The sequence below is a fragment of the Euleptes europaea genome, chromosome 4 (genome assembly GCF_029931775.1).
Source record: "Euleptes europaea isolate rEulEur1 chromosome 4, rEulEur1.hap1, whole genome shotgun sequence".
NCBI lineage: Eukaryota > Metazoa > Chordata > Lepidosauria > Squamata > Sphaerodactylidae > Euleptes > Euleptes europaea.
In genome coordinates this window covers 15,362,044-15,389,288 of record NC_079315.1, presented here as the reverse complement: position 1 = coordinate 15,389,288, position 27,245 = coordinate 15,362,044, and the positions used below count along the sequence as shown (strand labels likewise).

Genomic DNA, 27,245 nt, shown 5'->3' with positions numbered 1-27,245 from the left:
CCATTCTATCGCCTGCTCACCTCTCACTCACCCCACCCCGACCTGAAATGGCGGTAAGGAAAAGCAAGGTGATGGGAGGGACACCATTTATTGTTGCGCATGCCTCGTTCTCTCCCCAGGGAGAGAAGGAGAAAGACTTGTGCTGGCAATTGAGAGAGCAGGAAGCGCTTCTTCGCAAGGGTGGATGTGGCCTGGTATTAACACATGCTCTACAATTTTGGATTGCCCCTGGATGTGGGAGGGGGGGGAGGACTAAATGGTCCATGAACCCATCCAACAGGTATTCAGCAACAGTGGATTCCCTCTCTGAATTGGCGGTGCAAACAGTACGAAAATGAAGTGCTTAAACTACTGACGTTTGAAAAGAAACGACACACAACGTCCTTCTGTTTCCTGAAGACTCTGCTCTCGAGAGGCACATACCTTTGCTTATTTACAACGTAAACCCACACACACTTACATGGGTCCCTGGTAATGAACTGAGGTACAGTGTTGGGGGCAGCTGGAGCGCTTGGATTGGGCGTTCCCACTAATTTGCTCTTAGCCATCTTCGTGTTGGCCTTAGCAAACTCTAGCCGGAGCGTCTGAGGGATTTCTGGGTCAAAGCGAATTCCCTTTTGCAGAAGGAGAAAAGAAAAAAAAGATAACGTCAATTCTCTATTCAAACCCAACCCTCCCCAAAGGGCAGGTGGTAATAAACTGACTGCACACAGTGTTATACAAAGCAAACTAGTTCAGAACCAGGGACGTGACATTCTCCTGAGAAATATGAAATCTCTTAAATGTGGAGAAACACTGGATGAAAAATACAAGGCTGCTTCGTCAATGAAAACAGTTCAATAGACAGAGTAGTTGGGATTCACTGTAAGGGGAAAAAAACATGGGATTCTGAGCGCACTGAAGATTAACCAAACAAGAGAAGCTGGCAAAGACAACAAAAAGAAAATTGTAAAAGGACACAGAGAAGAACCAACTGCACACCTAGCAGATAAGATCCAGCTGGCTTTTATAATGGATCAGACGTGAAGCGTGCGCCTCCTGCGAGATGCTGAAGCACTAAAAGCTAATGAATTTTTTAGGCTGCATTAACAGAAACAGTACTTCCCAAACTTCAAGAAGGAACATTCTCTAACAAACCCAGGTCACAGACCTCACCCTGTGCATTCATACAATTCAAGGAGGATTCCTATAAGTTGAAAAGCGATTCAGAGAGTTTGTCAATATAAAGAGCTTCCAGATCAAGTTCTATACAGCACGGCTGAAGAAATTAGACATCTTAGCCTGCAGTGAAATGGCCCAACTATTCCTGCTGTCTAGCGCCGAAGTGGTAAGTTTTCAAATGCACATTAATATTTGGGAACATAAAAAAAATTAAAAATTATTGTATTTCTGTATGTTATTTTTATAGTCCGCCTTTCTCATTGAGAAGGCAGATTACACAATGTAAGTCAATGCAATCTTAAAACAAAACAAAAAAACCATCTTCATAGAAGCATAATATTCCATGTACATCAGTTTCAGCTTGATATTCCGGGCCAGGAGCTACCAAGTCCTGTGAGGGCCTTTAAAAAGGTAAAGGTCCCCTGTGCAAGCACTGGATCATTCCTGACCCATGGGGTGACGCCACATCCCGATGTTTACGAGGCAGACTTTGATTACGGGGTAGTTTGCCACTGCCTTCCCCAGTCATCTTCCCTTTACCCCCAGCAAGCTGAGTACTCATTTTGCCGACCTCGGAAGGATGGAAGGCTGAGTCAACCTTGAGCCGGCTACCTGAAACCGACTTCCGTCGGGATCGAACTTGGGTTGTGAGCTGAGCTTGGACTGCAGTACTGCAGCTTACCACTCTGCGCCACGGAGCTCCTGTGAGGTCCTTTACTGCTAATTTAAACCTAGCAATTAGCTGATCTCTGCAGTATGATCAATATTTTCATCAAAAATACTTATGGAGATTTACCTTCTATCTTGGGGTGGGTGGGAGGGAGAGACACTGATCTGGCCAGTTACTGCCATCAGCAACAGTGCAACATGACACAAAAGCAGTGTGCGGATCTAACACAGTGCCCATAAGTTGTGTCTCAGAGCTTTCCGCGGGATATTAGCGCTTGGCATGGACAAGAGAGGGGCACAGGCTTATGATAGGGATTCAACTAATAAGAAAAGGGAGGCAGATAAACAAAGAGAGCTATGAAAATGAAAGCACTCAGGAGGAGTCTTGAAAAATGAAATATTTAGATAGCTTGTGTATGTGCGTAGGGGGGGAGACAATAAATTAAGAACGCTCCGCTCTCGTTTTTAATTAAAAACACATACAACCCTGTCGTCTAGGCTTTCCAATGCCTAAATAAGCTAGAGGCAAAAATCTAGGCCCATTGAGGTGGCGAAGAATTAAGGACAATAAGGCTTTGAGTGTTAAGTTACCATAATGGGAAGAAAAAGAAACAAGATTCAAGGCGAAGATCCAAGCTACCCAAGCTTAAGGTGGTGTCCCAACATCCTGGAGGAACTCGGGATCAAGTCTCTGGGTTACAGCAATGAGTGGTAAGGGGACCCCGGTGAAAACGTCAAAGATACTACTTGGATTGTCAGGACGTGGGGGAGCTTTGGGGTGGAGATGTGGGGGGGGCGGCGCCGTTGCACACGTCATGAGGTCACTTCCAGGGACACCTGGAAGCAACACTGGGTCACTCTAGGAATCACTGGAAACTCTACGGGAAATGCACAATTGTAAATCTTTCTCTTGGCTCTGTCGGCACCTCAGGGTCTCACCACAGACCTGGCAGGCAGCTGCACAGGTCCAGGAGGCAGGGTCAGGCATAAGACACACCCCCTATCTCCTTCCACGCTGCAAGCCCTGGTGGCACTGCGCTGCAGGGGTTGGGCAAAGAGCCAGCCTGGCAAACTGTGCAAAATGGTCTTGTGTGTGCCACTGATCAACACACGTGCCAAGGCCTGCCTATTCCAAGTCTCATTTTATTTATTTATTTATTCAATTCCCCGTCAAGCAGGGCTCAGGGCGGTTGAGCTGTAGAGGGTTCCAAGCTATAGAACCCACCAGATACCCTTCTTAACCACTACACCACGCTGGCTCTCCACTATTACCTAGAATCATAGAGTTGGAAGGGACCACCAGGGTCATCTAGTCCAACCCCCGGCACAATGCAGGGAATTCTCAACTACCTCCCCCCACACCCCCAGTGACCCCTACTCCATGCCCCGAAGATGACCAAGATGCCCTCCCTCTCATCATCTGCTTAAGGACATAGAATCAGTATTGCTGACAGATGGCCATCTAACCTCTTCTTAAAAACCTCCAGGGAAGGAGAGCTTACCACCTCCCGAGGAAGCCTGTTCCACTGAGGAACCGCTCTGACTGTTAGAAAATTCTTCCTAATGTCTGGATGGAAACTCTTTTGATTTAATTTCAACCCGTTGGTTCTGGTCCGACCTTCTGGGGCAACAGAAAACAACTCGGCACCCTCCTCTATATGACAGCCCTTCAAGTACTTGAAGATGGTTTATCATATCACCTCTTTTAATAAGCCCCAAATTAAGGCTACCAGAGACAGGTTTTCCCTGGAGAAAATCGTTGTGCTGGAGGATGGACGCGATGCCATCATACCCTGCTGAAGTCCCTCCCTTCCCTGAGCTCCACCTTCCCCAAGCTTCACCCCCAAATCTCCAGGAATTTCTCAGTCTGGAGTTGGCAACCCTACCCCAAGCAGAGGTACGGGCTGATCTCTAGCGGGTCTTTCCCCAGTCAGCGTTTCTCTAGTTAATTTCCATGGGAAAAGACTGTACTTGGAAGCAGGCAAGAACAGTCCAAACCCAGGGAAAAAAAATACAAATAAACTCCCTAGGAGTCTGAGCCATTCAACAAAAATAACACCACTTTTATGTTCCAAATTAAAAGTTCCAGCGCCGTTTTAAAACCGTAGCCGTTTAAATGACCTAATTTGTTTGGCAGCAAAATCTGGGGCCATAGGCTTTAGTGCAAGTCACATTCCTAAAACATCTTTAGTATCGGCACCATATAAGGCAGTCTGTATCCTGCTCGGCTCTTATCCCTGGAGATTAGCAGAGCCAAAACGACACTGTACATAAAAATGAAGATACAAAAACAGAGGGAGAAGCCAAAACTCTTACTGAATGCTTTTATCCAAATCTGAAACGATTACTCCCTGAACTCAACCGAGTTTTCTTTGGAGGTTCATTAATAATGAGATTAACTCGGTACGCGTAGATAGCTTGGAAAACAACTCTCCCTCACTCTGAAAAAAATCTCTTTAAATGGGAAGTTCCACCTTTCTTCCAAACAGAAGAGGTTGAGCTAAAAAAATGCTAAAATTACAAATATATAAATTTTAATAAGGTGCACAGTCAAGTTAAAAACATAAGGCCTATAACATAGGGAAGTCTTTCACAGTCAATACATACATATAAACTCATACACATGCAATGTTCAAGCTTGCATTGACCAAAGTAGGACCCAATAATGACCAAACGCGTTTCGGCCTGAAAAAGGCCTTCCTTAGTGGTCAGAGGAAGACCCAACAAGAGATGGATTGACTCAATAAAGGAAGCCACAGCCCTCAGTTTACCTGAGCAAGGCTGTCAAAGATAGGATATTTTGGAGGACATTGATTCATAGGGTCGCCATGAGTCGGAAGCAACTTGATGGCATTTAACACACACAGTGGTCAGTCATAGAATTGTAATCTAGTACACATCCTAATAATATAATAGTGTCATAATGCACAGCAGAAAAATGCATAAAAGCTCTTCTGGTATAATGAAACTTCCTGTAAAGTTATTTATTCCTTATATACTAGAACAATATACTAGGTCAAGTACATCGCATGTGTATGAGTTTATATGTATGTATTGACTGTGAAGGACTTGCCTATGTTATAGGCCTTGTGTTTTTAACTTGACTGTGCACCTTATTAAAATTTATATATTTGTAATTTTAGCATTTTTTAGTTCAACCTCTTCTGTTTGGAATCAGCATTTTGGTTGAGTTCAATTTGGTTCCCCCCCCCTTTTTTTGTGTGTGGTTCAAGTTTCACCTTCTGCCATGGAAACTGAGATGTAAGATGTCCAGAAATCTCCAAACCTAAACTCGTTTCACTGCTAAAACATAAAACGCATCACATTTGTTTTTCCTAAGCCTTTACAGCTTTGACTGGAAATGTTTCCCCCGAACCCCCAGGTGTACGAGGACTCGGGGAATTTCTCTTACTGATTTCCTTCTTCATATGCTCAGATGCAGTCTTATTACTTCTTCACATGGCCTGCAGATTGGCAGTACTCTATTCTCCCCATCCCAGAGTGTAAACTCACACGTGCGTGTTCATCACCTGCTTGCAGAATGACAATTTGTACCCTTTACATTGATTCAAACATCTCATTTTTTGTTGCAAAAAACTCACGTATCAATGGGCAAGTTTTAAAAAGCTATCAAGTGACTTTCATGCATATTTTAGTTATCCCATCTGCTCCGTTTTCTTCGTAAAACAGCTGCAGCTGTGATAGCCTTCTATACTCATCAATATCTTCATGAAGATCAGTGCAATGAACTTCTGTAACTGCAAATCAAACAAATTTTCACGAAGCCTACCAAGTGATGATTATCAACACTAGCCCAATACAGATGACAGCCCTGCGTGTGGACTGAACACACAAGGAAGGGAGAACAAGCTTGAGTATTCTGGCCCTACCCACACCTTCATGCAATCATTCATATGCTAATTTTTGGTTGCAGGCAACTGCTACATGGGGGCGGCATTAAAATGTTACTCCCCCCCCCCGCAACAGCACAACATATCTTAGCACCTCACAATTCTACCACCTCATTCTCCCATCTGTGTCAAGCAGGACTGATACTCAATACTCCCTCAATATTTCCTCAATATACTCAATATTCCTTGCTGCAATCCGCATATTCAGGTGTCATCAGGTTGTCTATGAGGGTTGTCTATTGTCTTCATTGCCAATCCACAGGATCATATTTTTCTGCACACCTGGGAGGACCTCCAATTATTCAGAAACCCATAACTTATCTATGGGTGGCCTAATTTTGATGTTCTGTTGATAAGCATTCGCATGCTTTTGATAAGCAGGCTATCTAATGATAAGCATTAACAATCGGTTAATGATAACTGGTTGAAACAGGCTACTCCCCCCCATACACACACACAATCAGTGCAAGTATACAATACAGAGAGTACACCCTAAGTGAGGAGGAGGAGAAGGAGAAGGAGAAGAAGGAGGAGGAGGAGGAGAAGGAGAAGAAGAAGAAGACTTGCTCTACCACTTAAGGAAGAATCAAACCGGCTTACCATCACCTTCCCTTCCCCTCCCTACAACAGACACCCTGTGAGGTAAGTGGGGCTGAGAGAGTGTGACTAGCCCAAGGTCACCCGGCTTTGTGAGTAGGAGTGGGGAACCCGGTTCACCAGATTAGCCTCCGCCACGCATGTGGAGGAGCAGGGAATCAAACCTGGTTCTCCAGATCAGACTCCACCGCTCCAAACCACCGCTCTTAACCACTACCCCACGCTGGCTCTCATAGGGTGTGTAAGTGTTAGACACAGCACTTAACATCATGAGAACCAGAGCCTCTCTGTTTTTTTTTTTTAAGCAAGCTTCTAGTCCTTAAGGCTGAAACATCAGTCTTGAAAGAACCTCAGAAGCTGCGGGTGGATTGCAGACAGAAGAGCCTTTTGAACAGAGGCGAACTGAGGCTCCTCCCTGCTGAGTAGCTCCTTCTCCTCGACTGCATAAGCAAAACTATATAAAGCAACAGCAAATATATGCAAGAGTACTTTATTTTCATGATGTATTCCAAAATCCAGGTTACTTTCACATACTATTTGTTTAGAAGGAAACATCCCTGGTTATGCAAACCTGCAACAGAGACAAATATAGGCTAATTTGCAGACATTCAAAAGCGTTTGACAGGACAAACAAATCTATGCCTGCTTGTACTGGCGTGGCCGTTCTTTCTAGAAAATGTGATGTAATAATCCAGAATTCACATTTCATCAATGGACAAGTAATTTCAGGCAAGATACAACTAGGCTATGCTACTCAACACCAGATCCGGCCCTGTTTTAGTGCAATCTCTGTGAAGGCAAACATAGTAGAATTTGGGGGCAACCATTTGCGAGACTCTCCATGAAATCACATACACACCCCATGGATGGTACAATTCTGGTACTCCCAACACCACAGCGCATTTCATCCCTAATAACGCACACAAACCCCCAGTTAATTCTAGCACAAGATTCCATGTTAACAATCTTGCACATAATAAGTTCTGTGGAAGCTATCAATGGGACAGCATGTGCTTCCGTGAAAACAGTTAAGGGCTATTTCACACTGCCTTTATAAACCATGTTGGCTGCTGGTTGCAAATGGATTTTTGTATGCCATTTAAGACACAACCGTTTAGGCTGTTGATTGCTAATAGGTTGTGTTTTTATCCTTTTCGCACAAAACCCATTTGCAATGCAGGGAAGAGCTGTTTCTCCCCCCCCAAAAAAACCCTTTCTCCTATTCTTCAAGTGTTCTGTGCATTTCTGATTCACTGCAAAGTACTGTTTGAAATGTCTGTGCCACTTCTGAAACGGCTGCCTTTTCATTTTCCTGCCCCTTTCCAGCATGTTCGCATCCCCCTTTCTTTTTAATGTGCTGTATCGCTATACTGGTATAGTGAAAAAGTTGGAACCATTTTTTTAAAAAAGCTGCAGCACCAGAAAAAGTAGTGCCATTCGAAAGGGAAGGGGCCTTTACATACAGTTCATAAACACACCCACATTGCTTTACATGGATCCGGGGCACCAACACATAAAAACCACATTAAGACAAAATTGTGAAGGGGCTCTAAGTCAAGGACATCAGGACTTGAACCATCCTACAGGACGGGTACCATTTTTCTGCAATACACATCTTGTTCAATATTAGTGAGACGTGTTTTAGCCCAAGCCAAGATGGGACATCTATATACAGAAGACTGTTCCTTGGTCACGCTCTAGAGCAGGGCTTCTTAAACTTTTCCCACTCGCAACCACTTTTTGCCCGAGAAATTTTTATGCGACCCCGGAAATAGGTATACAAATCAAACATTTGCTGATACTAAATCATAAAGAATTTTATTTTATTTTATTGTGTTTTATTGTATTTTATAATTTTATTGTATTGTAAAAGAATTCTTTGGTATACATATAATTTTACCATTTATTAAAGACAAAAGCAAAATTTTTGCGACCCCCACATTCAGTTACGGTAGTTTGGAGCGGTGGACTCTAATATGGAGAACCGGGTTTGATCCCCCGCTCCTCTACATGAGCGGCGGACGCTAATCTGGTGAACTGGATTTCCCCCCCCCACTCCTACACATATGAAGCCAGCTGGGGGACCTTGGGCTAGTCATAGCTCTCTCAGCCCCACCTACCTCACAGGGTGTCTGTTGTGGGGAGGGGAAGGTGATTGTGAGCCGGTTTGATCCTTCCTTAAGTGGTAGAGAAAGTCAGCATATAAAAACCAACTTCTTCTTCTTCTCTCAGATGCTTACACCCCACAAATCTTGCCGGTCTCTAAGGTGCTACTGGGCTCAACTCTGTTGTAGTGTAGACCAACAGCTACCCTCTGAAACTCTCCAGCATGGTAGTTTCAAAGTTCACATCCTTCAGGGAAACCTTTCTACATAAATTTATCTGCTGTAGGGTTTTGGCTTATTGGCGGCTAGCACACCACCGCCATAGCCACAAGGCCTTGCTATAGGTGAGCTGGCATACCACCACCTACCCACAAGGCCTTAGGGCAGTCAGGTGATGGTTGGCACACCACGTCATCTAGACTGCCTCTCTGCAGAGGGGTTTAGAACAATAGACAAAGGCTTCTAGTTCCTGCGCACCATATTTGGCGTTGTTGTTCTCTTAGCTATGCCCTAGTTAATTATCTCTGTCTCTGTCTCTGTTAGCTGGTTGCCTTGGTTCCTCAATGAGTTACTTATTTGCAGCTTCCTATAAATAAAACACTCCTATAAATAAAAGCTCTGTTACCAGAGGTCTGCTTCTATGACACTGAGTCCTTTGTCTTCACTCTCCCAATTCCCACATCTGGTGACCCCGACGTAATCCGCGCTTCACCGGAGCCCGCTTACCACGACTGGAAAAGTCTTTGAGTACTCACGCAGCTACGGCTCCCTGGTAAGTATGGGTGAAACATTATCTACAGAACAGGTAAAGCATGCTGAAGAACTTCGCCAATTGGTGAGACAGTGTGGCGGGGATTCAGTGTCGACAACAGACCTTAAGGATCTCCTTCGGGAGATTGATTGTCAGTGTTCCTGGTATCCCCAGGAAGGCACTCTCAAACCAGGAGACTGGGAAAAAATAGGAAGGGAATTGAAGGGTGAGCCCCGTGCACCAGTGCACTTTATTCTTGCCTGGCAAAAGGTTTATCGGGCTGTCTGCGTGTTGACCGCTGCGGACAACCCGCTCTTAAAACCTGCTACGGAGGTGATACCGCCCCCCTATCCAGCTCTCCTCCCTGCAGCCTCGTCTTTGGCTCCCGCAGCCTCATCTACGGCTCCCGCAGCCTCATCTACGGCTCCCATGCCCCCTTCTCCCGCTTGTCCACTGCCTTGATCAAAAGTGGCGTTGGCAGTCCAGGCTGCTCGACATGGTAGCCTGGATCTTTCCGAAGAGTGGGAGGGGGAACCCCCTGCTTTCTACCCCCTAACTCGGGGGGAGCAGGACGATGGCCGCGAAGTCCTACAGTGGGCTCCGCTGCCCTATTCTGTTTTAAGAGAACTAAACAAAGCCATAAAGGAGAATGGCCTTCAGTCTACCTATTTTCAGGGTATGATTGAGGGGGTAAGTACTGGATACTCTATGCTGCCACAAGATTGGAAAGATCTGATGCGTATGATTCTCAGCCCTTCTCAGTATGTCGTCTGGGACAGTGAGTTTCGTGCTGCGGCACAGCTCATCGCCACAGCCAACGTCACTGCTGAACAAATTTACGGGGCTGGGGCTTTCGCTGATTTGCAGGCACAAATGCAACTCACTGATGCAGCTTTGGCAGCCACCAATGCCTGCATTCTGCGAGCGCTCCGTAGAGTCCCTACCACTGGGACACCCACTAAATCTTTTGCTGCCATCAAACAAAGTCCTAATGAATCCTATGCAAGGTTCGTGGATCGACTAAAAACTGCTATCTCCAGGCAGCTTGACAACACCATTGCCCAAACTGAGCTGTTGCTAAAATCAGCCTATGAAAATGCCAATGGTGATTGCAAGCGAGTTCCGCAACAAATTGTTCACCGCCCAGGTTATACACTCGCTGAAATGCTTCAGGCTTGTGCAGATGTTGGGTCCAAAACCTATGAAATGAATCTTCTGGCCGCCGCCCTTAGAGGGAAGGGCGGAGCGCGCCCCCGCTCAACCGGGAACTGTTTTAACTGCCAAAAGCCTGGTCACTTTCGGAGTGAGTGCCGCGCCCCCGGTGGGGGAGCCTACCGAGGGGGCGGTGCTGCCACTTCTACTGCTAAGGGGAACAGACCCTCACAAAAATGCCCAAAATGCAACAAAGGTTACCATTGGGCCAATCAATGTCGCTCCACTTCTGGCCCTTCTGTGGTTCAGGGAAACTGAATCCCGGGCGTCGCTCCAGCCCTGGTCCAAAGGAGTCATCTGGTTTTTGCCTATATGTTGCACAAACAGTTCAGCAAACCCTCCCTGGAGAGGTTGCCCTCGTTTCAATGCGTGCTGAGGCCCCTCCTGGCACATACCTGGCCCTACCTACCTGTGCAGCCCAGCAACAGGGGATCAACGTGCACCCAGACAAGGTTGTGGTCCAGGACAATTTACCTGTTGTTTTGCAGTGTTGGAGCGCTCTTCCTTTGGATTTAAAGGAAGGTGCTTCCTGTGCGCACCTTGTCCCACTCCCTCACTCGGAGGTGGACAAGGGGGATTTTTCTTCTGATTTCTTACAGATTGCCTTGGTCACTGAGAACATCTGGCATCAGAAACCAATTCGTGAGTATAAGGTCCAAGGTAAAAAATTAAAAGGTCTCCTTGATACTGGAGCTGATGTTTCTGTGATCACCCCTCAGGATTGGGACCCCTCCTGGCCTCTAGAACGGTCGTCCGCTGTCTGGGGGGTGGGGGGTTCCACACCGGCACAGCAGAGTGCTCGGCCTCTCCTTGTCACTACCACAACTGACCAGCAGGTGGGGTATGTAACTCCAATTGTCGTCCCACTCAAAGTCAACCTTTGGGGATGAGACCTTTTGTCTCAATTGGGGGCTACTTTAGTCACTAATGACTGAGACCTTTTGTCTCAATTGGGGGCTACTTTAGTCACTAATGACTAAGCCTCGTGCCCTTGCTTTATCATGGCTTTCAAAAGACTATGTGTGGATCGACCAATGGCCACTGCCTGGTGAAAAATTGGAAGCTTTGCAACGCCTAGTTGCAGAGCAGCTACAACAGGGTCATTTGGTTCCTTCCACCAGTCCTTACAACACTCCAGTGTTCGTCATCAAAAAGAAAACTGGGAAATGGCGTTTATTACATGATTTGCGCGCCATCAATAAAATAATTGAACCTATGGGTGCCTTACAGTGTGGCCTGCCCAATCCAAACATGATCCCTCGTAATTGGGAAATGGCTATCATTAACCTTGCAGATTGCTTCTTCACACTTCCATTACAGCCTCAGGATCAAAAATATTTTGCCTTCACGGTCCCAACTTTGAATTGTGAACAACCCACTAAACGATTTCAGTGGTCTGTCCTCCCCCAGGGGATGTTAAATTCCCCTACCCTGTGCCAGCTTTTTGTGGCCCAGGCCCTTGACCCTTTTCGAAAACGGTTTCCCCATTGTCGAGTTTTGCATTATATGGATGACACTGCGATAGCAGCTCCACAGTTACCTGAAAACTGGCAACAGGAGCTTGCAGCTGATCTTGCTATTTTTGGCCTTGTGATTGCCCCAGAAAAAATTCAGCTCTCAGCCCCTTTCAAGTATTTGGGTCACAAGGTCCTTTCTGCATATGCTGCCCCTTGTTTTCCGACATTGACATTGCCCCCTGTCCTTACCTATGTTCAGCTGCAACAATATTTGGGTAGCATTAATTGGATACGTCCCTATTACAAAATTACAACAGATGATATGGCACCACTTTTTTCGGCCTTAAAACGGGGCCGGGATCCTGCTGATCTCATCACCCTCTCTGCTGCCGAGCTTCAGGTGCTCCAGTTGTTGAGGGAGCGCATGGCACAGCGGTGGGTAGATAGACAACTGCCTGATTGTCCTCCACTTTTGGCTCTCTGGAGGCCTCAAAGACAGTGCTGTGCCATTCTCTATCAGCAAAAGGAGAGTGAAGTGGCCATCGTGGAGTGGCTGTACCTTGCTCATGCGGCAGGTGCAACCATCTCTACGGTTCCTATGATGATTGCCCGCTTACTAGCCAAGGGTCGCTTGCGTTGTAAGGCTCTGTTTGGCTCTGAGCCACATAGCATTGTTGTTCCCTTTACTGCTCTTACCTGGGAGCAGACACTAGCCCAAGATGATCAGCTTCAAATGGCCATGGCAGGATTTTATGGCCAGGTGCTTTTCCACTTGCCCCGAGATCCCAGAATCCAAATACAAGCCCAGCTTCCTTTACCGCTGCAAAGCATCCTTTCCGTTACCCCTGTCACTGGGATCACCCTTTTTACTGATGGCTCCCCCTCCCGGGGAGTTGTCACATGGCAAGATTCCACAGGCCAATGGAACAGTCGTTTTACACCCCCCCAGCAGTCGCCACAATGTTCTGAGCTGGCGGCTGCTGTTCTTGCCATTGGTCTTTTCTCCCATGATGCAGTCAATCTCATTTCCGACAGTTTGTATGTTTGTAATGTTATTTCTCAGGTTGAAGGAAGCTATGTGTCTCCTTCCTGTGATGACAATCTACTAAGTCTGTTCATTGCTTTGCGCTCTCAATTAGCAAAGCGTACAGGTTTACTGTTTGTTGCTCATATCCGCAGTCATCAGCCCTTTCCTGGCATTATCTCTGAAGGACATGCACGGGCTGACTCCCTTGTTTCCTATGCTGCTCTCTCTCCCATTGAGAGTCATGCCATGCATCATCAAAACGCCAAAGCTTTGGCGAAGCAATTTCATTTACCCCTTGCAGAAGCCTCTGCCATCATTCAGCAATGTCCTCAGTGCTCTGGGCAGGCTTCTTTTCCTTCCACTGGTGTAAACCCTCGTGGTTTCGGAGCCAATCAATTGTGGCAAATGGATGTTACTCAGTTTCCTCCATTTGCTCCCTGGAAATATCTCCATGTGGTTGTGGATACCTATTCTGGTTACCTGTTTGCTACTCCCCAAAAAGGAGAAAAAGTAAAGCACGTCTGCACCCATTTAATTCGTGCCTTTTCGGTTATGGGTGTTCCATCTGCTCTTAAAACGGACAATGGCCCTGCCTATTGTTCCTCCACATTTGCTGCCTTTTGTGACCGGTGGCAAGTGCGCCATACCTTTGGCATCCCATATAATTCCACAGGCCAAGCCATCGTGGAACGTGCCAATGGCACTCTCAAGCGAATGCTTGAAAAATTGAAAAAACAAGGGGGAGTTGGCCTCTCCCTCTTGGACAAAGAGAGCCTCTTAGCTCAGGCTCTCTTTACGCTCAACCATCTTAACCTTCTCTCTTTTAATTCTAAATTTGTTACTAGGACTCAGCGGCACTTCCAGGCCGACGAGCCGCTGCCACAGCCCCTGGTGCGCTACCGCCGTCTCCCCGACCCCCATTGGCACGGGCCGGTGCCTCTCATCACGTGGGGCCGGGGCTACGCTGCTGTCCAAATGCCGACCGGACCTCTGTGGGTGCCTGCGCATTGCGTTCGACCTGACCTCCATGGCGTGGCATCAGGGTCTCTCCAACCTGATTCCTCAATCCAACCCGATTCCTCAATTCAACCTTCAGTTGGTGGACTCTGAGCCTATGGCCGAGAGGCGTCGTGGTCGTTGCAGATCGACCCCTCCTGTCACTTGGGGGGCCCTAAAAAACTTGTCTGAACAAGCTCAGCAGGAGTTGGCTAAGCAAAATCTGCCTGTGACCCCAGAGAACTTCCTAGCTGCTGTTTTTGTTCAGCTGACTGTCAACTCAGTCATGATCATCTTGTGTTTTTCTGGGGAGCTACCCAGGGATAATTGCCCAGGAAAACCGCCATTCCATCTTAGGCCTCACTTGTAGGTTAGAAATGACTGTCAATGCTACAAGCCGCCTGATTCAAGACCTGCAGCATGAAATTTCTGAATTGCACCAAATCACCTTACAGCAACGTTTTGCCTTAGATTTTCTCCTGGCTCGACAAGGTGGGTTTTGTAAGATTGTTGGTCAGGCAGGTTGCAAAGTCAAATTCCATGACCTCAACAAAACCATTGAAGAGGAGCTGGAAAAATTGCGTCATATGCTCACTGACAATGTTGTTACTTCCGGAGCTCCTGGTCTTTTTGATTGGTTGACCAGCTGGCTACCCGACTTCGGGTGGCTGCGAGCATCTTTTTTAGCACTACTTGGAATCATTACTGGTTTTATTGCATTGGGGTGCTTTGTCCAATGTCTTCCTAGTCTTTACAATATGTGTGCTTTCTCCAGGGAGCATGTTCAACGCCGTGCTATGTATTACGCTTATCACCAGCTTAAAACTAAAAAGGGGGAGATGTAGGGTTTTGGCTTATTGGCGAGCTGGCACACCACCGCCATAGCCACAAGGCCTTGCTATAGATGAGCTGGCATACCACCACCTACCCACAAGGCCTTAGGGCAGTCAGGTGATGGTTGGCACACCACGTCATCTAGACTGCCTCTCTGCAGAGGGGTTTAGAACAATAGACAAAGGCTTCTAGTTCCTGCGTACCATATTTGGCGTTGTTGTTCTCTTAGCTATGCCCTAGTTAATTATCTCTATCTCTGTCTCTGTTAGCTGGTTGCCTTGGTTCCTCAATGAGTTACTTATTTGCAGCTTCCTATAAATAAAACACAGCTCTGTTACCAGAGGTCTGCTTCTTTGACACTGAGTGTCTTCACTCTCCCAATTCCCACAATCTGCCTCTCCTGAGCAGCCCTGTGTCTTGCAGCGGATTCGAGGATACGTTCCAGAGTGCATTCTCAGTTCATTGCCAGAACCCCTCGGGCTTTGCCTTGGTCCCACACAAACTTGACAATGCAACCTAGAACATGCATAACTGTTTCCTGCAAAATTGCACTGCAGAATAATAATATTGGACATAGGTGAAGTCGTTCTTTCAGGAAAATCTGTCCGCTGTCACTGATCTTCTCTCACAGAAGAACCTTTGATAAGCTCCAGAGGGATCGCAGTTACCCAGAATGCAGTACGAAAACAACAGCTGGAGCACTGGCTCCTCATAAGCATCTGCCTGGCTGCTATGGGAAACAGAAGGGCGAAGGGTATAGACCAGTGGTTCCCAACCTTTTTTTGACCAGGGACCACTAGGACTTTTTTGTTCGGTGCAGGGACCCCAAGGTCCAAAATAAAAATTCCGAGAATTTGAAAATAAACTTGAATCATAACTGTTAATTAAACATTAAACTTAGAATAATATTTGAATATATATTTTTATAATAGAAAACTTTTAATCGAAAATATTAATTTATTATGGGTTTATAACTTTGTTTCGCGGACCTTAATTTAGTTCTCGCGGACCCCTGGGGGTCCTTGGATCCCTGGTGGGGAACCAGTGGTATAGACCAAGCAGGGCTCCTTATGTTCCTATGGCCAAGACACTGAAACCAAGGCAGGGTTATACAGTTAAGAGTGATTCTGAGATTTTCTCATGACGTTTTATGGGACAAAGAAGACAGGCTGGATTTGGCAGCCCTATAGTGTTGTGGGGGCACAGTGAAAGCTGCCGCCTAAAACACGGGTGTCAAACACAAGGCCCGTGGGCCAAATCTGGCCCGCGAGCCTGCCAAGGCAGCCACCCCCTACTCTCGATCTGGGCTGGCGAGGCATGGCCCAGCACGACCAAGTGACATTTATGTCGTATCTGGCCCTCGTAACAATTGAGTTCGACACCTCTGGCCTAGAAACTCAAAGTAAAGCAGCCACGTTTCCTCACGGCTCTTCTGAAAGGCTTTCCAACAGCAGCAGTGAACGTCTCAAGTTTGTGGACGTGCAAAATCTGTTTTTATTATTAATAATTTTTGTTTTATAAAATGGGATACAGAAACAGAAAGGGATAAAGAGGAAAAGAACAGATACATGTCTGTGTCCAAGCTTTTACAATATATACAAGCATCAACTTCAATCTCACCCTTTATATTCTGAAACTACCTCTTAGTAGTCCCCTATAATGGTTTACTATTGCCTTACTGAGTGCAATATTTTAGAAAATAGTTAAAGGCACTTAATGAGTGATAACTAATCCATTACATTCTAATACCGCAATGCAAATTACTAGCCTTAAATCTATCAATAAACAGAGACTATCCTTGCCTGATACAGACATCAACTTCAATCTTATCCTTTAAATTCTGAACAATGCCCTTTAATGGTTTGCAATTCCCTTAGTAAGTACAATATTGGACGTGCAAAAGCTTGTAAAGTTCTTTTTTAAGTTATGTCTGCCAACGCATTCTTCTTTCTCATGCTTAGCCTGCTAATGTCTACAGGTAATGTCTCTGGATAGCACACGGGGCAGAGGCCAAAAAAACTGCCGGTCAGTTTCACTTGATTTTTCCCCCCTCCCTAAAATCTGGGGCCAAAACTTCTACTCAGCCCTACCAGAGAAAAAGACTGTTCCGCCCTTTGGGTAGAGCGCTGTTGTTTTCTTAATTAGAGAAGTAAATTTCACAACGACCGATTGCCATCGTGTTCTTGCACAGAACGCTTAAAAAGAACCGTCTTGTTGTCGGTGTTGAGAAAACGTACACTAAACTTGGCTGAACTTTACGTGCACCCTGCAATATCTGAGAATCTTACTGGCAGAACACAAAACGGCAACATCTGCTTCGCTAATGCCACCTTGAAGGAACACAGGCAGTTGTGGGGGGGGGGACACTAAACAAAGAGCGAGATCAAAATTAGAAAGGGCATGTAGGGAAACATTCCTGCTCCTGAATCACAGAAGGGGAGTTCGTACCCAAAGGTGAATTAGCCACTTGTCAGATGGCTCAGACACAGATCGCCAGTATTCACTTGCAAGAACCCCTCTCGTTGGGGGTCAGGTCATTCTCTGCAAGGGGAAATGGGCAGATTTTGCCTCTACCGCCGTGCTTTCTTTTGCCCCGTTGGACTGAACGTCAGCCATTCCTTCGGCGAAAGGGAAGGTGCAAAACTCAAAAGTATCGCTCGGATGGGAGGCTAAATTTCTCGCTCCCACCGCTGACCTAGCCAGCGCCGAGGAGAAATGTTGTCCCATCACAACTGGATGTTATTTATTGATCAATTGAAATATTTAGACCCTGCTTTTCCAAGAAGGGGGCTCCCTTTCCCTCTTCAGGGAGCCCTTTCCGCAAAGCAGAAGCCATGATGGAAAGGGCCTGAGCTCTGGTTGGTGCCAGACGAGACACAAGGGGTTGCCAACTGCCAGGTAGTAGCAGGAGATCTCCTGCTATTACAACTGATCTCCAGCCGATAGAGATCAGTTCACCTGGAGAAAATGGCCGCTTTGGCAATTGGACTCTACGGCATTGAAATCCCTCCCCTCCCCAAACCCTGCCCTCCTCAGGCTCTGTCCTAAAAACCTCCTGCCGGTGGCAAAGAGGGACCTGGCAACCCTACGGGACACCCCAAGCGGTGAGATGGCCCACAGATGCACAGAGACATATGCAAGGAGACAGATCTTCATATATCTGGGTCCCAGTTCATGAAGGGCTTTAAAGGTCATAACCAGCATTATACTGCAGCCCACCTGCCTTATTCCATAAACACAATGGAAGACTCTGGAAACAAAGGTCCACCTTGCACCCCCTCCCCTTCGCTCAGTTTCTGCTCCTGCTCTCTACGTGCAGGGAGATTTTCTTTTTTACATGGGGGAGTTTTCAAAGATGCAGTTTCAAACCAGCAGTCTCCAGCTGCCCAAGTAAGGCAAGAATTGTGTTACATCATTCAACTGTTCAAGTAGCTCCATGCCGTACCCATTCAATACCTTCTCAGGTGAACATAAGAAAGGCCATGCTGGATCAGACCAAGGCCTATCAAGAGGAGGAGGAGGAGGGAGGAGGAGGGGGGAAGAGGGGGGAGGAGGAAGAAGAGGAAGAGGAAGAAGAAGAGTTGGTTTTTATATGCCGACTTTCTCTGCCACTTAAGGGAGAATCAAACCGGCTTACAATCACCTTCCCCTCCCCACAACAGACACCCTGCGAGGTAGGTGGGGCTGAGAGAGAATGACTTGCCCAAGGTCACCCAGCTGGCTTTGTGTGTAGGAGGGGGGAAACAAATCCAGTTCACCAGATTAGCTTCCACCACTCATGTGGAAGAGTGGGGAATTAAACCCGGTTCTCCAGATCAGACTCCACCGCTCCAAACTACCGTTCTTAACCACTACACCAGTGGCCAACCAGGTACCTCTAGGAAGCCCACAAACAAGACGACTGTAGCAGCATTAGCCTGCCTGTGTTCCACAGCACCTAATATATTAGGCATACTCCTCTGATCCTGGAGAAAATAGGTATGCATCATAACTAGCATCCATTTTGACTAGTAGCCATGAATAGCCCTCTCCTCCATGAACATGTCCACTCCCCTCTTAAAGCCTTCCAAGTTGGCAGCCATCACCACATCCTGGGGCAGGGAGTTCCACAATTTAACTATGCGTTGCGTAAAGAAATACTTCCTTTTATCTGTTTTGAATCTCTCACCCTCCAGCTTCAGCAGATGACCCCGCGTTCTAGTATTATGACGGAGAAAAGCTTCTCCCTGTCCACTCTCTCCATACCACGCATAATTTTATAGACCTCCATCATATCTCCCCTTAACCACCTTCTTTCCAAGCCAAATAACCCCAAGAGTTTTAACCGCTCCTCATAGGGACGTTGCTCTAGCCCCATTATCATTTTGGTTGCTCTTTTCTGTACTTTCTCAAGCTCTGCAATACACTTTTCAAGGTGTGTTGACCAGAATTGTATACAGTATTCCAAGTGTGGTGTAGGGTGTACTTACATTCAAAGCGTTCTTCGCAGCTTCCGCTTCTGAGCGACTGTCAAAACTAACAAAGCCCACCGGCTGGAACAGAAGAGAGAGAAAAGGAAGTATGGAGGTTTCTCAAGAACTCTGATATAATTGAGAGACATGCACTTAAAGAGGATCTGAGCGCTCTATTGTTACAGCTGCAACTTTGATCCCCCGATCAAACAGCTGAGTCAACTAAACTGCGGAGGGCTATTTACATCAAGGGGGTCTTCACGGTCAAGGCACCCGTTGTCCGAGGCAATTTTGTTTGTGGTGAAAGGTAATTAAACAAAAACACTGAAGCCGGCTTTTTCATTTTAACAATAAGCAGGTTTTTTGTTTATTCGGTGGTATGTTAACTTACCTTTCATTCACTATTGCAGGCGCCAATTTCATAATATGCAGATTTATTCGGTCAGTTAATTGTTTAAGAGGCAAACCACAAGTTATCTGGTTGGACGAGTGTGCTGCAACGTTATGATAGGATCAGCAAAGGCATTGTTTAGTGTGAATTAAATGCATCTGAAGGCAGCTCTTGGATGCATTCAGAAATCATGGTTTGGGCAAAGAACTTTGGAAACCAAGGTACCGTAAGTAACAAATCCTCATTTGGTTTATGTATAAACCCCACAGCCCTTTCTTCTTGCCTCTTTCCCACTTGCAAGGAGGGAAGACATATCTCCCAGTCCCTGGGACCACAAAGCCACAAGGGGTGATGCTTGCTCAGTTCAGACACCACAACGAACCATGATTAGTATGAACTCTGGTGAACATACTAGATAAGGGCAAGAATCCAGTAGCACCTTAAAGACTAACAAAAATATGTTCTGGTAGCTTAGATAACTAACCCTAGGTCTGGCAAGAATCAACAAAGGCCACCAAAGAAAGATCTCTGGTTCACACACACAAAATCTAGCCCAAACATTATTTAAAAAGCTAATCATATGACTTGGCTGGTTCCATGGCCCCCCCAAGAAGACCAGGACTCCCCAAAATGTGACTCTCCCCCTCCTTTTGTCAGAGCTGACAAGCTCTGGTTTGAAATACTGGTTGGGTGCTAACAAACAAACCCTGGTTTATTGAACTGTCGAACATTCAGATGCTACAACTAACCGGGGTTTGATCAACCCACAACTTATAAATCATAGTATATCAGGACGTCTGCATGAATTCAGGATGTAGCAGCTTCTCATGCTTTGCTGATTTCCTAAACTCCAAACCCTAAAAGTTAATGACCTGCCACCGTAGGTAATACCACTTTCAGTAAGAACAGTAAGGTATCTGCACTGCAATCCCAAGGGTACTAATAATTAGGACTGCACTGTTAGTGACCTCTTACAGCCCTAACTGAATTGTACAGTGGCAGAGTGTATGAGCCTGTATGTCAGCCACAGAACAGAACAAATTGAACAATGGACTTTGAAAGCATTTCTTGTACTTGGGAGATAAAGAGAGCACTCTGACGGACTTCCACTGAATCTGAAAAAATGACTTCGTTCCAATTTCTTGTTTCCTTCAGTGGAAGGGAATCCCCACTGAGTTTGAGAGTTCCAAAGCAGATAGAAACTTAAAGTAAAAGGTTTGCCAGATATTGACTTTAGTATTTTCCCAGGAGAATGTCGAAGTGTTAAATTGTTGACAGCTATGTGCAGTTTTAGCTGGTGTCTATTAGGACTTATGAACACATGAAGCTGCCTTATACTGAATCAAAGTCCATACTGAATCAAAGTCCCTTGGTCCATCAAAGTCAGTATTGTCTACTCAGACCGGCAGCGGCTCTCCGGGGTCTCAGGCAGAGGTCTTTCACATCATCTACTTGCCTAGTCCCTTTTTAACTGGAGATGCTGGGGATTGAACCTAGGACCTTCTGCTTGCAAAGCAGAGGCTCTACCACTGAGCCACGGCCCCTCCTGTGTCTATCAAGATCATTTATATATAAATTTTATTCTTTCTGTATTTAATGTTTCCTTAATGTACCTACTGGTCAAGGACTGTAATAATAAAGAATGAAAGTTTGCCAGATAGATAAACCATATCCCTCACAAGAAGAAACAACATGAAGAAAAATGGTTCATATAAACAGTAAAGAGGTATCTAACAGAGTACAACCTAAGAAATTCCCAGTGAAATGTTCTAAAAAAACCAAAATTATCTATGTAATCCTGACCTTATCAATGCACTCTTCCCAGAATTCTGGGTGAAGGATGCCCTTCTTACTGCTGAGGAACAGGAACATTAATGGGATGATCTATGTTTTATTCTCACTAGGAGGAGGGCATCTTAAATGACAGGATGTTTAAAAGCAGCCCCATCCAGGGTGGGGTTGTCTGATGAGGATAGGATCATAAAACCTTGTGCAGGAGCTGGATCACTTATAGGAATCTATTCTGTAATGCTAGATACACGTTGAGGCTGAAGCCCAGGTGGTTTTCCATTTGTCTTCCAAGAATGTATTCACGTCTAATGGTGCTGAGTACTTTTCTCGAGCTATTTGAATAGTTCGTTATCCTTGGTTTTCCTTGGCTGTTGTAAATTAGCATTAAACTTCAATTGGGTCTGTCCACTCCAGATAGATTTACAGTGTAAGCCTACGCAGAGTTACACGCTCACCTCATAAGGGTGAAAAAGAAGAAGAGTTGGTTTTTATACGCCGACTTTCTCTACCACTGAAGGAAGAATCAAACCAGCTTACAATCGCCTTCCCCTCCTCACAACAGAGACCCTGTGAGATAGGTGGGGCTGAGAGAGTGTGACTAGCCAAAAGTCACCCAGCTGGCTTCATGTGTAGGAGTGGGGAAACCAACCCAGTTCACCAGATTAGCCTCCGCCGCTCGTGTGGAGGAGTGGGGAATCAAATCCGGTTCTCCAGATCAGAGTCCACCGCTCCAAACCACAGCTCTTAACCACTACACCATGCTGAAGCTCTGCTTAGCATTTCAGAGCGTTACTAAGGATGTCCACTTCGTGCGTCTGGTAAAATGGGCTCTGCCTCACGAAAGCTTGTGCTGGACTAAATTTAGATGTCATTGGACTTCTTTTACATTCTGCTTAGAAGTGCGCTTCCATCGGATAGAATGATGGAAGAAAACAAGCAGAGAGTCTGATTTTTTTGAAGGAGGTCCGTCTACTGTACATTCTCAGGGTTCTGAAAATGTCTATCGATTTCCATTTCTGGCCTTGGGCAGAAAGGTGAGCTGATAGGTCATATTCACTTTGCACATGAAGGATGGATTTGCTCTCAAGACCACTTTGTACTTATAAAATAGTCAGAACCCTGAATAGCAAAGGCCCTCGCTCAGAAACCTGATGTGTGTGTGTGTGTGTTAAGTGCCGTCAAGTCGCTTCTGACTCATGGCGACCCTATGGATCAATGTCCTCCAAAATGCCCGATCTTTGACAGCCCTGCTCAGATCTTGCAAATTGAGAGCTGTGGCTTCCTTTATTGAGTCAGTCCATCTCTTGTTGGGTCTTCCTCTTTTCCTGCTGCCCTCACCTTTTCCTAGCATTACTGTCTTTTCCAGTGTCTCTTGTCGTCTCATGATGTGACCAAAATACGATAGCCTCAGTTTAGTCATTTTAGCTTCTGGGGTCAGTTCAGGCTTGATTTGATCTACAACCCACTGATTTGTTTTTTTGGAAACTTGATGAGTCTAGGTTAACTACCACTAAAAATTTCACCCTGAAAATAAGAATTTCAAAGAAACTTCTTAACTGGTTTAAAGGGTGGTGATGTAAGAGTTTGCAAGACCAAGTGAAGATGCCAATTTGGAAAACTGTGACTCAAGGGTGCTATACCTCCCTCAGAAGCTATCATCATGTGGCTGTCTGGAAATTAGTACTTCCTAAAAAAGGTAAAGGTCCCCTGTGCAAGCACCGGGTCATTCCTGACCCATGGGGTGACATCACATCCCGACATTTACTAGGCAGACTTTGTTTGGGGGTGGTTTGCCAGTGCCTTCCCCAGTCATCTTCCCTTTATCCCCAGCAAGCTGGGTCCTCATTTTACCGACCTCGGAAGGATGGAAGGCTGAGTCGACCTTGAGTTGGCTACCTGAAACTGACTTCCGTCGGGATCGAACTCAGGTCGTAAGCAGAGCTTGGACTGCAGTACTGCAGCTTACCACTCTGTGCCACGGGGCTCCTATGTACTTCCTAGACGCATTTTAAGATGGCTCACTGACAGGCCACTTGCCTCTTTAGAGCATTTGGATGAAGATCCTGAATGACACCAATTGCAGAAGGGACTTAACTTGAAGGAGAGAACCATTCAATGCATGTGAGAACTTTCTCTCGCTCCACCAGATTAATACTGTTCAGTTACCATCACAGATGCAAGTGGTGGAAGGTTTGTAGGAAGTGAACAGGGAGTTTTGTGACATCTTTTTGCTACCCTAACCTGGAAAAGTGTTGAAGGTCATCCAGACAAAATCAAGCAGACTGCCTTCAATTCCAGCTAAATTATGCTGTGTTTTTTCTCCTTCCTGCACTGCTGTTCCTGCACAGATTCTTGATGGTGTATTCCTCAGCCCTAGAAGCTTCCTTTGAAAGACAGACTGAATCTGGAAAACTTTCCCCTTGGACATTGAGACACTGGATGTCCACCAGTTCATGCTGCGTCTAACTAGAAGCAGTGGACTCTGATCTGGAGAACCAGGTTTGATTCCCCACTCCTCCACATGAGTGGTGGAGGCTAATCTGGTGAACTGGATTTGTTTCCCCACTCCTACACGCGAAGCCAACTGAGTGACGTTGGGCAAGTCATACTCTCTCAGCCTCACCTATCTCACAGGGTGTCTGTTGTGGGGAGGGGAAGGGAAGGTGATTGTAAGCCGGTTTGAGTTTCCCTTAAGTGGTAGAGAAAGTCAGCATATAAAGACTAACTCCTTCTCCTCCTCCTCCTCCTCCTCCTCTTCTTCTTCTAGAAGAGGAACGGAGATGTGGGTCATGCATTTGAGTGCAACACCCTTCTGAAAGGGGAATAATATCCACTATACCTTGCCTCTAGGCCTGAAGAGAGGAAATACTCATGACACACTCCTCCTTCAAGTGAGAACGCCTACTTGTTTCATAGGTATGTTACAAAGAACTGTTTGAAGTCCTCCTATACCACAATGGTTTTATCTTCTTACCCTTATGAGCTGGTTGCTGCATTTGTCTAGTGGTACATAAAGACTCTTCCCATAGCTCTTGCACTATCTCCAACCAACAATCCTATTGCAAGCACATAAACACCTACTCCTCCTACTAACACTACTAGGTAATCTTTCCTCTCTTCATCTTAGAGAGCCCCATGGCCTACATGGCCCCCACCTTCTCCTCAACTGAGCTTCTCCCACTTTCCCAAGCTAGAAAAGAGGAAAGGATGGAGAAGCTGAAAGGTGGGGTCAGATATAAAGGACATAATGGCCAAATGTGGTCTTCTGGTCAAATCTGGAGAGCCAGTGTGGTGTAGTGGTTAAGAGCGGTGGATCTTAATCTGTAGAACCGGGTTTGATTCCCCATTCCTCCACATGAGCGGCAGACTCTAATCTGGTGAACCGGGTTTGATTCCCCACTCCTACACAAGAAGCCAGCTGGGTGACCTTGGGATAGTCACAGCTTCTTAGAGCTCTCTCAGCCTCACCTACCTCACAGGGTGCCTGTTGTGGGGACGGGAAGTGAAGGTGATTGTAAGCTGCTTTGAGACTCCTTAAAGATATAAAACCCAACTCTTCTTCTTCTTGTCCCAACATCAGAGAGAAGGAACCGGATGCAGCCTTTTTCCTCATATGCTGAAAGTAAATTTGTCTTCACTGCTCTGCTCTTTTGTTTAGCAGAAACAATTCAACACAGGACTTCTAATAATCAAGAAGGCTAATATTAATTCCAGTGGTATTAACGGTGCTATTACTGGATCACATAATATAGGCAAAAGAATTGGACTAAAAATTGTGATACGAGGCATAATACCCTCTGCACAGAAAAGTAAACAAGCTTGATATCTGTAATATCAAAATTTTATTTTTGTTTTTTTCATGGTTAGATGCCAATTTTAATTTTAGAAGATTCTGGTACAAATGATAAGTAAAGCTGACCTTCAGATAAATCAAAGTAACATATATCGGCCAACAATACTTGGATAGGCTGAATGCTATGAAGAGACTTCTAGTATTGAGACTACACAGAATTTTCATATTGGCTGCATGCTTAAGAATTTCCCGCATATTAAATATACATCGGTGGTGTGTATTGTTAATCTTCCAAATTTGGATTACACTTACCTGCTTAGATGTGAGTTTAATAAGAGAGCCTTCATATCCCTGCAAGAAGAAATAAAAATCATATTCTGGCCAAGAGAAAGGTTAAAGAAGTTTCTAGATAAATAAATGTGAATATATAAATACATTTTCTCATGACTGTGCTCTCTTAAGCAGAGTTTCACCCTTCTAAGACCACCAAAGTTTAGGATTGCGCTGTGAGGGACTTATCGCCTCACTAAAAACCTTACAAAAAGGAAACAAAATGTGGCTTATTAAGGCACTATTCTCCCTTCTTACCCTGAGCCTTAAAATACAGAAAGGGTTAACCCTGTTGAAAGTTAAACCCGCATGGTTTAAATTCATCATTGCTAGAAATGCATGTTATAGATTGTTATGGTTTAAGAGGCGCGTTGAACAAAAAATAATAAAGCTCTTTCAATCTGGGAAGGATTAAAACTATATGGAATTCCACACTTGTAGCACTCTGGTTCCAAATCACAATCAATCGTTCATACCAATCTACCCCAGCGGAAGAACCACATGGTCATTCCACCCCCCACCCACTGCAGATGGAGGAATTCCATGCTCATTAGTTTATTTATTTTTTTAATCCCGCTGTTCAGCATAAATGTGGCTCCCGCAAAAATCAAATGCAAATGACCATTAAAGTTCAATATATGGACACGTTTGTCTTCAATCTCCCGTGAAACCATGGCTTGCGTCTTCAGTGTCAACTGTTTTATTCACACACTTTAGACCAAAATGCCTCCACATGGTGCCCACTGATAAATTTCCTGGGGTTTTACTTACTTGCCTCTTGAGTTTTGATAATAAAATCCAAAAGGTCTTGAATGGAACAAAAACAACAGCAACACTTGTCCCCTACGAGCTGTGTGTGTGTTAAGTGCCATCGTTTCCGACTCATGGCGACCCTATGAATCAATGTCCTCCAAAGTGTCCTATCCTTAACAGCCTTGCTCAGATCCTGCAAATTGAGGGTCGTGGCTTCCTTTATAGAGTCAATCCAGCTCTTGTTGGGTCTTCCTCTTTTCCTTAAAGAGGAAGACCTACAAGCTGACCTACTAGCAAAGAACTGATTCAGCACCCCCAACGGCAGCCATTTTGTGACTGGGCCCATACCCCCAATAGCAACCATTATGGGATGGCACCCTCTACACTTCCTTAAAATTCAAAAAGCGCCTCCAGGCTCAGCCCCTCCATTGAGCATGGATGTAGTTCCAGCTGAGAGTCCCCCTTCCCACACATTTCCAACTGCCATCAATAGGGCCAAAGGATGTGAGGCGGGAATCAGACCGCTGAGAATCCATTCCCCGAAGAACACTTGTAATGAATTGTCATTTATATTCTTCAGGAGCCATTTTGGAGGGCCCATTTGGGGCTTGAAAAGAGGATAAATATCTTCTCACTCCCTCATGAGTTTTGTTTTTAAGTGGATCCTTAAATAGGCAAAGCCATGTGTGTGTGTGTGTTAAGTGCCGTCAAGTCGCTTCCGACTCATGGCAACCCTATGAACTAAAGTCCTCCAAAATGTCCTATCTTTGACAGCCTTGCTCAGATCTTGCAAATTGAGGGCCGTGGCTTCCTTTATTGAGTCAATCCATCTCTTGTCGGGTCGTCCTCTTTTCCTGCTGCCCTCAACTTTTCCTAGCATTACTGTCTTTTCCAGTGACTCTTGTCGTCTCAGGATGTGACCAAAATACGATAGCCTCAGTTTAGACATTTTAGCTTCTAGGGTCAGTTCAGGCTTTATTTGACCTATAACCCACTGATTTGTTTTTTTGGCAGTC

The 27,245-nt window shown here is 45.5% G+C and overlaps 1 protein-coding gene across 1 annotated transcript in view; it reads right to left on the bottom strand.

The window, feature by feature from the left end:
* Positions 1-27,245, bottom strand: part of RBPMS (RNA binding protein, mRNA processing factor) — a 143,214-nt gene that overhangs the window by 36,231 nt on the left and 79,738 nt on the right. The window contains exons 5-7 of the mRNA XM_056848929.1: positions 25,459-25,497; positions 19,190-19,252; positions 461-614 (exon numbers count right to left, since the gene is read on the bottom strand). Coding sequence (XP_056704907.1) covers positions 461-614; positions 19,190-19,252; positions 25,459-25,497 — 256 coding nt within the window. The remainder of the gene's footprint in view (positions 1-460; positions 615-19,189; positions 19,253-25,458; positions 25,498-27,245) is intronic.